The 12,168-nt window shown below is 36.0% G+C and overlaps 1 protein-coding gene across 1 annotated transcript; it reads left to right on the top strand.

Moving 5' to 3' along the window:
- Positions 1 to 3,068: 3,068 nt before the first annotated feature.
- Positions 3,069 to 10,106, top strand: LOC130741352 (4-hydroxybenzoate polyprenyltransferase, mitochondrial-like). Its single transcript, XM_057594228.1, has 3 exons — positions 3,069 to 3,194; positions 9,598 to 9,747; positions 9,963 to 10,106. The coding sequence occupies exons 1-3, from the start codon at positions 3,069 to 3,071 to the stop codon at positions 10,104 to 10,106; spliced, it is 420 nt and encodes a 139-aa protein (XP_057450211.1).
- The last annotated feature ends 2,062 nt before the right edge of the window (positions 10,107 to 12,168 follow it).

The following is a 12,168-nucleotide window of genomic DNA, read 5'->3' as shown; positions in this document are numbered from 1 at the left end:
CCGCCTCCGTCCCCGCCACCACCACACTGCACGCTCTAGTTATTGTTATCGCCACTACTACCCCTACCACCACCACCCTCCACCACCACTGCCACCATCGCCACAATCGCCGCCACCACCACTGCCACCCATCATTACCTTCCGATACCACTACTACGCCACCAAAGTATATAGTGTATGATCAAACGCTGTATAGTATAAAAATATTATCAGGTCTTATCCTATTAGACCTAATACAATCAGGTCTTATACTATCAGGCGTTATACTATACAGGGGCGGAGGTAGGAATTTCAGAAGAGGGGGACTAAGATTTAAATGAGTATAATTTGTAAGAAAATTTCAAGCCCCTTTAGTGAAGGCTAAATCTTAAAGGGGACTTTTTACAAACACTTAGTGTGCATAATTTTTATCACTTTTTTTCCAAGCAAAACATAAGCACCACAAATTCAATGTAATATAATCAGACTAATTACGCAACAAAAAATAGAATTGAATCGATAAATTCGAGTTTGAACTCATGAAAAATTGAATATTCATAAAAAGCCTACATGAGAAAGTGAAGAACAATAGAGTTTATTATTTAGCTATTGTATAGATAGAAAACTAGAAGTTATCTATTTGTTTTCTTTTGAAAAATCAAATGAAATTGGATTCATAAGAGATCAAAGAGCACAGTGCATGTCAGCTCTCAGGTCCACACATAGGCAAAATATACTTTATAGGAAAGGATTCATTAGAGAAGAGAAAGAAATAAGCTCAGAAACAGAGTATAAGGTATCTCCAAAAACCCAACACCCAATCAAGTTTGCAAAGCACACCAATCCAGTCTACATGCACAAAGAAGCCTCTCTAAAATATTTACCATACCTTTGAGTAGGTTGGGTGACAGATCGGCCATAGGAGTACTCCGGGATATAAACCAGGGCAACCGATGTCGAGCATACGACGATGCCGCCCGTTTTCATTTCGTGGAAGTCCCCGGCAGAGGAAAGGGCTGTAGGTGATGGCGCGTTTTGCTTCTTATCTAGGGGGCGCTGAAATCGTTCCTATTGGGTCGTGCGTGGCAGTTGGTATAGATGAATAAAGGCGGGCCGCTTGAACGGGACCTATTCTCTTAATAGGCGGCAAAGCTGAATAGGAAAGGGGCCGAGCTGACTGATGAGTTTTTAGCCAGGCTTTTATCCCATTGGGTTTTTTCTAGTAAGGTTTTAATGAGGCTCACTCCCAAACAATGTTTCCCCATGCAATGTTTTCCCATTCTTTTAAGTTGTTTTGTTTGTTAGTTCTCTACCATGAGAGGAGTGTTTCTCATGGACTCATTTTTCAATCAATATATGCTTTTGTTGTCAAAAAAAAAAAATTTTAAAAGTATTTTATCTAAATTATTTATTAATAAATATTTAATATTTAATTTTAATTTTTAATATTTGTCAAATGCAAAAGCCCAAGTCAATTTTAACTTTATGAATGTTGTTATTTAATTTAGTAGTTGAATAGTTTTTTATTATATAAAAAATTTCAGTTTTTAATATATTTCATATTTTTTAATTTTTTTAATATATTTAATATAAATGTATTGGAGATTTATGGTTTAATGCATTTAATACATGCAAAACCTCAAATTTCCTTTACATATATATATATAGATATAGATATATAGATGTGTAAAGTTTTATACTGCGGTGTATGAAAATTAACCTAAAAAAGGTTTAAAATTATATTCCATGATTCGCGTACCATCATCCAAAAGGGTTAAACGTGAGAGCTCCTTATTTGCATTGTTTAATTGGAAAAAAGCAGCAATAGTAAGTGCGGATAACGAAAGCTTCATAACTTGAAAATATGCAATAATATTTGAAACTTGAAAGTCTTAAATATGTTTTTGTCCCTTTAAAATATGGGTACTTTAGTCAAGACCCCTATAACTTTTTTTTTTTTGGAATACACCTTTATTTTGAAAACTAATAGTGAGGTTTAAGCCCTTGCCATCAAAGTCCATTAGTGAGATCCGCTAAGCGCTGAAGTGGCAACGATAATGCATAATTCTTTCTCATACATGGCACTCCACATCATTCCATGTCATATATTAATTTTCCATTTCATTAAAATTATATTTCAAAAGAAAAAAAAAAGCAAAAATTTCTTCATCTCTCTTCTCCCTTCTTCATCCAGCGATCACCACCGGCCACACCAGCAAGACTCTCCTCTATATCCCCCCTCCTTCTGTTCTCCTCCACCGCCCCTCCTCTTCTTCACCATGACATATGGTCAAAATCCCTAAATCACCATAAGGTCAAAACCTCTAAATCAACATACTGTAATCAAATGGTAGTGTTTCTTGAGCCCTCCATGGTCATGGACGGAGGAGGAGTGTCAAAACCCATCTAAAAAATAATGTCAAAACAGTCCTAAACTATAAATTGGATCACATAGGCTGTCAAAAGTTGTAGGCCCACTAAATTCTTGATCCTTTAAAAAACGTTTTTTTTTTTGCAAAAAAACAAATGGGTCTTTGAAAAAATGTCCAAAAAATTGGGCTTTTCTTGCTCTGGGCCCAACCTGTTGAAAAACACCCGAATAAACCAGCTACTCAAGCTAACTGGACCCGACCAACCTGCAGTTGTCAACGGTCGGGAATAGGTAAGTATAAGAGCAAGTCGGTTTTGGTCGGTTGGGCTAAAATTGGCCCGAATCTGACGGAACCTGCTTGATGCTCAGCCCTAATAGTAATCATATCCTGTTGTTATTTTGTGTCTGTTGCGTCAGCAGGATAGGATAACACTATCGAAGAGAAGGTCGAATATCTCAAGATTCGCGATTTATGTTCTGTTTGTTGCGTCAGCAGGATAGTAATCATATCCTAATAGTAATCATATCCTGTTTATTGCATCAGCAGGATAGTAATCATATCATGTTGTTATCTCTCTTGCGGGGGTCTTGGGAGAATGGCTTATCCTTCCTTCTTCAAAGCCTCTCGCCTGGGAGTTGGTTTCGGGACACCTCTACTGTCCTACGCTTCTCTGCTGCTCCCTCTCTTCTGTCAGTGTCTTTGGGTGTAAGGGTTGCTATGAGGACTTTTACTCACTTGAATCTGTTTCCAGCTGGCTTGGGCTGTAGGGTTGGGCCGGTGGCTTTCACCAAGTCTCCTGACTTGGTCCCCTCTGGTTCTTGTGCTGCTGTTGCTCCGCTGCAGGTGGGCTCGCTAGCTTTGCCTTGGTCTCCTCTCCCCTCGGTTGTGGTTCCCTGTGAGGGGGGGGGGGGTGGCGGGCGAGGGGGTTGCGCTTGAGGTGGGTTACTCCGAGGAGGTGCCACTCCTGCAACCCCGTCGGCGTGGACGTCCTAAAAAGGTCCCTCCTTCTTGCCAGAGACCCCTTGCTCGGCCCTTGGCTTGTGAGGAGTTGCGGGCTGAATTTGAGGAAGCTTGTGCGGTGCCATCTTCGTCATCGTCGTCCTCTACTCCAGGTAGTGGCGGTCCTTACTTCATGCGTTCGAAAAAGACGTGGCTTCTCAGCAAAGTCTTGGGGTTAGAATTTGAGGGAAGCGACGTAGAGGCTATTTGAGGATTGGAAAAGATTTACGAGGATCATTTCAAGTCTTAATTTTGTTTATCTCGGGTTATGTATTTTTTCTTTGGTTGTGTCTTGTGTAACATTCCACATTTTACTATTTAGATTAGAATTTTTTTTTTACACTTGTAAAATTAATAAGTATATACATATATAAATATATATATATATATATTTATAAATAAAAAAAACTAGAAAGAAAGTTATACGTAGGGATTAAAAATATATATATATATAATAATAAATAGGAATAGTTTATTAGTTTCTTTTTGAGCACGTGATTATTGTACTCAATCTTGGCCATCCAAGTGGCCATTTTGATGGCCAAATCATGGTCCTTCATTCTTAAAATTTTCTACATTTTCTAGAAATTAATCTTGACCATCCAAGTATGCCCTTTGTTGGCTTCATCTTGATCATCCATCCCATGATGCAATCCTAGCCCTCCAAGTGTGCCACATGAAGATTAAATCATAGCCATCCATTCCTAGAGGACTCAAGTATAAATAGCTCCTCCCTCTTCACTTCTTCACACCACACACACTTCAATCCACTCTTCTTCTCCACACCACACACCTTCACTAGTCTTCATACTCTTAATAAAGTGTTAGCAAATTCACTTGAAGTGAAGCATCAAGGAGAGGAGGCTTCAAGGGAATATCCAAGTCACGCCCAAGATTTTTTAGAGATAAGGGGCGTAAATTTCAAGTAGTTAATAAGAATGAGAATACTAATAATTAACTTATGTCTAGAAAAAGAAATTTAATTGTGATTACTAGTAGAACTTATATGATTTTGAAGTTATCTTACTTGATGATAAATTTTTCACGTAACTAAGTCAAAATTTGAATACAAATTGTTATATTATAAAAGATTTCGACATTACTGTACTTGATGATTAGTTTTTCATGTGAGTAAGTTAATTAAAATTTGAATATAGTATATTAGATTATAAGCCAGTGTATGATGTTTTTATATATAAATTATTTGAAATTATAATAGTGCCACAGTGACGAACTAAGAACTTAGAAAGATAAATAAAGGAGTTTATATAAAGGAAAATTTTGAGATTCTAAAACACTGTCTTCACGTAATTGGAGTGAAATGAATCGGTAAATCAAAAATTAATGCTAAATGCAGTTTATATACGGTTAAATTTTAGTCACGTTTTATACATATTCTGAAGTAATAAGGAGGATTAAATGGAGCATGCATCATTGAAGGTGTCTATTGGTAAGGAAGCTTATTTGATATTAGTGGGTTCCGATGTTAAATTCCGGAACGATATTATTATGTGATATTTGGAATGATATAAGTTGATGATGTGTTCAGATGCTAAATTTCCGGAACGAGATTGTTCTTTGATGTTTGATATATTATGATGTGTGACTTAAGCTCCTTTAATTTGTGTGATTGGGCCCACATGCATTGCATGCATTAGTTTGAAGAAGGAAGAGATGAAGTCCAGTATTAGTAGTGCACAGTGTGGTATGAGACACATTGTACACTACATATTCTGGAGTAGGACAGAGGTAAATTTATTGCATACACATCATGCATCTCATAGCATAATTAAATTATAACTTGTAAAATTTAAACTTACCTAATAATTTAATTTATTGCGTTAAGGTAAAATATTCTTTTCTAAATTCTTATTAATCTTTTGTATATTTATCTCACCCTTACACTGTTTTTTTTAAGGATGGACGTCCCGATCATCAGAGTGCACTTAGACTTTGACTACATAGAAGGGGTATGGGATTATAATGAAATAAATCGCCAATTTTTGTTTTATGAAATAGTGGGAATCAACTTCACCAGACCTGATATGGAGCTACCATACTATCCGCTGACTCTTCCTGCCATGATTTCTTTTGCCACCAGGTGTTTATATGGATCCGCCACCATTACCACCATCTGCCAACGGACACCTTTGACCCTTAACTTGTACTATCATAAACTCTACTACCTATGTATAATGTAGCTGCATAAATGTGACTGTTGCCCTAGTAGCTTTGTATAATAGCATAACCCAACCTATGAGTATGTGCTGTAGAAGCTAACCTTGTAAAATAGCCTAACAACCTTGCCTGAGTGTTGTATGTATGTAACTCTTCGTAGTAAGGGTTACGTTTTGGTAGACGTATATGTAACTCCGATGTTGATGTATAATATAACTCTAGTAGTCACTTAAAGATTTTATGTGCGCAAGTGCACTAACGAAAAATATTATATATATATTAATAAAAAATGGCCAACTATATATATATATATAATTATTAAATAATGAGAAACCTAGTCCTTACATCTTGTGCTCTTGGAAGCCGGCTTGTTGTTAGCGCGATGGTTTCTTTAGTTTCTCTCCCCGCTTAGGGTTTGTGTCGGCTTAGTAGGGTCTTTTTTTTTATCGTCGAGTTACCTCGTTTTTAGTGGGGTTTATTCGCTCCCTAAGGGTGTTGTCCTTAGGGGTTTTTTGTGGATATCAACATAAATTCCTTTATCTTTCAAAAAAAAAAAACACTATCTTGTCTCTTATCCTATCTTATCACTAAGGGAGAGCTAGGATAGAACTTATCATGACAGGATAAAATAACAATTATATACTCTCTTTCGGTATCGAAACCACAAATTATTTTATTTCAATATATAATGATATTAATAAATAAATAAATAAATATCATTTTTAATTAAAGAAAAAATAAGTAAATAATTATTCATTAATAATAAAATAGACTACTCACTTATAAACATTAATTTATTAATAATAAAAAACTAATTTTCTATTACCATAAATTATTAAAATCATTTCTATACTTATATAATAATTTAAACATAAAGTACTTTTCTGATGTACCAAAAAACATAAAGTACTTTAGAGAAATTAATATTTTTATAATATTTATTTAATTTATTTAATCTCTATTTTTAATTTTTTATCACTTGACTTGTCGTTACTAAGTTAAAAACAATTGATTTACTACATAATTTAAATTAAAATAGGCTCCTGGACTGGGCGAGACCCCAGGGTCCCTTGTCCAGGGGACTCAGCCTTAGGCGCGGAACATGCCTGGACCTTGGACCCCTCTCCCCAAGGCCCAACCGGCCCATTTAGACAGATTATAGGCACGAATGCCCAACCCCAAATCTATAAATAGGGGACGGTCACCAATTGTAAGGGACTCTTAGCTCATTTGGCAATAACAATATTGAAATTCAGTTATATTTTCTCTCTCTAAGCAGTTAAGAGCTCATCTCTCTAAAATCTTCGATCACATTCCACACACTCTTAGCACTATGCCTTGATTCTATGTTATTGGCGAGAACAGCTCCCTTAAAAAACAGAAGCTAATTAAAAAAATTAATTTTCTGATAGTTATTTTAAAACTTATATATGCTCATTTCCGATAATGTAAAAAATTAAATTAATAGAATAATCACTTTTAAAATGATAATTTTTTTTGAAATGATTTAAAAATAATAATTTAAAGAATCAATTTTTGAATGTATTTTTTATTCAAGGAAAATTTGATAAATTTTTTTAATTATATATCATATCTTATTACTATCATGTGCACCCTAAACACATGATATGGTAAGAGTCTATAATGCTCTTATCATATCCCGTCCTTATCGAACTCTCTATCATATCATTTTCTTATTCTATCTTAACCACCAAATGAGTAGCGGATAAAACATTCTAATTTTTTTTTGGTAAAAGAGTAGCTAACTATCTTATAATATTTTTTTCTTAAAAAAAAAAAACTAGTACTTTTACCTCGTGCGCTGCACGGCGAAATTTATTATTGTATTTGATCAACCAATTTAAACTTTATACTATGTAACATTAATTAGAAATTTGTATGTCAATGACACTTGGATTCAATTCAGAAAATGAAGTTTAGATGACTCATCTACACTGCAAGAGAGATGAGATTTACTTGGGTTTGAGCAGAGGATGATTATCTTTTTATATGAAGAATGAGTTAGGTATCATAGAATAGCTGGTTAGAGTTTTTTGCCCAACGTCGACGATTTTTATTGTGTTGATTATATCAGAAAATCAATGCTTATAAACAAAAAAAAATAAAAAGAACTCTCAATCATAATAAGGATGTAGATATAAAAGAAACATGTTTCAAATCTTTTAATTAGTTCACAACTAAAAATTTTATTGGAAAGAGAAGATATCTGGTGGAGAGTTCAATAACACCTTGGATATGCATATATATATATATATTTTAAAATTCAACTTTTAATAATTGTTTAATTATTTAATTAATAATTATTTAACTTGCCATCATTCGAAAAAAAAGTTTTAGATTTTAAAAAGTCTAAAAAGATATTAGATGGTATCCAAAAAGTAAGATATTGGAACGTCCAAATTTTATTTGTTTCATAATATAAAAATCAGCCTGAAAATGATAAACAGTTTTATGAAATGGAGAATTTTAATTTTGAACATGAGATGGAGAATTATTCACCTTTAAAAGATGTTGAAGTAGATATCCCATTTGAGAACTAATTCCAAACTGCAGTAGTTTAGAACCTTTTAAAGTCTGACACCTTAGAAATTTTAGACAGGAAATGTTTTTATGCAGCTGAAATGTGAATTCTCATGAAAATGGTGGGAAAAAAATTATTAAAACAGAACACTTCTTAAAGATACATGGAGAAAACTCAAGTATAATTAAAAAGACAAACAAAGCGTAAATTCACTAATAAAAGAAATCTCAAGTATATAAAATTCATTTAAGAAATTCCCTAACTATCTCTGAAGGACAATTTAGCAGGAAAAAAAGCATTCTCTCTCCGAATGATGCTCTGCTAATTAATGTATTCTTTTATCCTTCATCCAACCAATGTGATATTAATTCCTCCTTCGCCTCCAACTGAGATTTTTTAACAGCAACTTTTAGATCAATTGCAACCTTTACTCACTTGATGCCTGCTCTTAGTTCTCTCTTCTCTAAATGTTCCTTGAGTTCATCTATATTTGACATTTGACTGTGGGAACAAAGATACTTCTCAACTATCCATTCATGCAAGACTTTCAACTTAAAATCTTCTTTTTCACTGTAGGAAATACGCTCAATATAAGCTGCAAGAGATAATCTGCAATATGAAATTAGAAGGTGATATCTTAAGTATGCAAAAACAACCATGTAGAGAGCAACACTACAGATAAAAGATGCAGAAACAAAAAGTTGCAGCAAACATAAAATTGTTGCCCTTATCATAGGAGTGGTAAGATAGATGTTAAAAGCTTACCACATAGAAGAGATCAGCATTCTCACCTAAACAGCCATATGCAATGCAAATCATGAATCAGACTGATTTTTTAAAAAAAAATATCCAAGTTCAATCGAAAGGTCTTATGGTGGGTGACTATCTCTGCAAGAAAATAATACAAAGTTAAAACAGATTGCAGAAAATAACCCAAAACATGACCTCATGAATAACAAAAATTCAAGAATCAACCAAAACAAAAAAAACCATAACATGATAGATTAAACATTTAAGTGAGAAGGTATATATAGATTTAGTCAAACAGTGAGAATTGGAAATATATGACATATTTTGAATTGGAAATATTTTGAACTGAATGTTTGAAAAGTCACGGACACAGGTTAAAGAGCACATTTTCAACAGGTTAAAAGCAAGCTGAACAAATCAAAAAACACGAAGTAAAGAATGTGTTTATCAGAGAGGGGGCCTTTGAACCTTTGTTGTGCATTTTCATAGAGCACTTGGATAAAGCACCTAGCACTGTCAAGCCCATTGAAGCATACTTATACCACCTAATAAGAGACTTTAGTCAATAAAAAATCCAGCATAGATCACAAACAAATTGAACTATGCTAATAAAGGGCTGAGCACAAATGATGCATAATCTCATTAGTTTTTATGGGTAATGATTTTCCTCATTTCTAATTTCTTCTGTCTGGTTTAGTTTTCTTTTTACTTTGTTATTATCTTTGATGCATAATCTCATTATGTTTCTATATGGTGCTCCGATGCTATATTGGTTAGCCTCAAGCCTATCTAGGGTTGACCTTTAATTGGGGGGCTTTGTTAGGATGGGCAGCAATTAAAGGAAGTCTGGATCCATCTATTGTGCTGCCACTTTATGCCTTTGGAGTTTTTTGGACTCTTGTGTATGATACTATCTATGCACATCAGGTAAAAACAGCATTTCTTCTCGGAAGGTGTAATGCAATCCCTTTTAATTGTTTCTTATTGCATTAATATATGGGATCTGGCAAGAAGAGGGCTTTACGAGTTTTTTGCTTCTTATTACTGTACTTCTTCGACTGCTTGGTATTGTCCACATGAATAAAGCAATGTAATCAAAATTCTAGTACTGTCTAATAATGTTTTCTAACCTTGGCATGCAGGATAAAGAAGATGACCTGAAAGTGGGAGTTAAATCAACAGCTTTACGCTTTGGTGATTTGACAAAGCAATGGATTACTGGTTTTGGGTTTGCATGCCTTGGTAATCTTGCTCTCAGTGGATTTAATGCTGAACTAGGTATCTGATAGAATTCAGCCTAGACCTCCTGTCACTAAGGTCTATAGGAGGTTTCATGATAGAGGAGCAAGTGTTGCCTTAGCTAGGGCTGAAACAGAGGTTGTGCGCTAGCCAAATGGGCTGCAAGCCTCAGCCAAACAGGGCACAGTTCTCCGCCAAACAGCCTTGGGTTTTCTATCTTTATTTATCTAGTCAGCATTATGTTTTTATTATTCAGTCAACATTAGTTTAATATTTTATTATTATGTTTTATTAGGGCTTTTGGGTTAAGTATAAATAGATGTGGCTGTACCTCTATTGGGCAGCTTTTGGGAAAATTAGGATTTGGTGGCTGGCTATTGGTGTTCAGTTGTAATTCTTCTCAAGAGTGTTTTCTGCTAATAAACGTTTCCAGTTTTCTTTCTCTCTTGACTCACGACTGTTTTTCTAAGAGAGGGTGCGAACCAGTTTGACTACTTCGGTGTCTCTGTTCTGTTTGGTACCGGTTCTAACACTGGTATCAGAGCACCGATCCGGCGCCCTGAAGAACCACGAAAATTCTGAGGCTGCGCATGGGACAAACAAGAAGTATGACTCAAAACTCTGAAGAGTGGATTAAGAGGACAGAGGAGATGCTAACTCGAATGGAATTGAACGAGGCCGGGACCAAGAAAAATGAAGAGCTTCTTGCTGCGATCGCTGCCAAACTAGACGTGAGGCAGGGTGAAATTCCCAAGGAAGATGGAGGTGAAGGCTTAGGGGATCAGGGACGTGAACGTTGGCGTAAACTGGCAATCCCAATATTCTCTGAGGACGATGCGTTTGGTTGGACCCATAAACTGGAGCGTTATTTCAGTTTAAAGGGGGTCACAAATGAGGAACGGATGCAAGCATCCATGGTTGCTATGGAGGGAAAAGCCTTGAGTTGGTTCCAATGGTGGGAAAGGTGCAATCCCGCACCTACGTGGGAGGCTTTCAAACTTGCAGTTGTTAGGCGCTTCCAACCGTCCATGGTTCAAAAACCGTTTGAGCTTCTATTATCTCTCAAGCAAACTGGGACAGTGGAGGAATTTGTAGATGAGTTTGAGAAGTATGTGGGGGCCTTGAAGGAGATTGATCAAGATTTTGTGAAGGGGATATTCTTGAATGGGCTGAATTTTGGTTCAACACCAACTATAATATTTCATCCAAGATGACTCCTTTTCGAGCACTGTATGGCCGCAATCCTCCTTTGTTGATTATGGCTGGAACCATTCCTACTAAAGTGGAGGTCGTGACCCAGCTCCATGAGCAGCGTGATAACATCTTACAAGATTTGAAGCAGAATTTGCTGAAAGCTCAGGATCAAATGCGAACATATGCAAATAAGCATCGCAGGTTGGTCGAATTTGTGGTTGGCGATTGGGTTTACCTGAAGTTGCAGCCTTATCGCCTCCGTTCTTTAGCCAAGAGACCCAATGAAAAATTAGCTTCACGTTTCTATGGCCCTTTCCTGGTACTCGAGAAGGTGGGTGCAGTTGCTTATAAGTTAGATTTGCCAGCACATTCTAGAATTCACCCCGTTTTCCATGTGTCTTTGCTGAAGAAAGCGCTCAAGCCGCACCAGTTACCACAAACTTTGCCACCTATGTTGAATGAAAATCAGGAGTTAGAGGTGCAACCTGAGGATATTATGGATTGGCGTGAATCTCACGCTGGGCAGGTGAAAGTGTTGGTGTAGTGGAAGCACCTTTTTGTGACAATACGTGGGAGTTAGCTGCAGATATCCAAGACGTTTTTCCTCACTTTCCCCTTGAGGACAAGGTGGTTCTTTTAGGGGGGGGGGGGGTATTGATAGAATTCGGCCTAGACCTCCGGTTTCTAAGGTCTATAGGAGGTGTCGTGATAGAGGAGCAAGCGTTGCCTTATCTAGCGCTGAAACAGAGGTTGTGCGCTAGCCAAACGGGCTGCAAGCCTCAGCCAAACAGGGCACAGTTCTCAGCCAAACAACCTTGGGTTTTCTATCTTTATTTATCTAGTCAGCATTATGTTTTTATTATTCAGTCAACATTAGTTTAATATTTTATTAGGGTTTTTGGGTTAAGTATAAAT

The sequence above is a fragment of the Lotus japonicus genome, chromosome 1 (assembly GCF_012489685.1).
Source record: "Lotus japonicus ecotype B-129 chromosome 1, LjGifu_v1.2".
Classification (NCBI taxonomy): domain Eukaryota; kingdom Viridiplantae; phylum Streptophyta; class Magnoliopsida; order Fabales; family Fabaceae; genus Lotus; species Lotus japonicus.
This window is presented reverse-complemented; position numbering and strand designations above follow the sequence as displayed.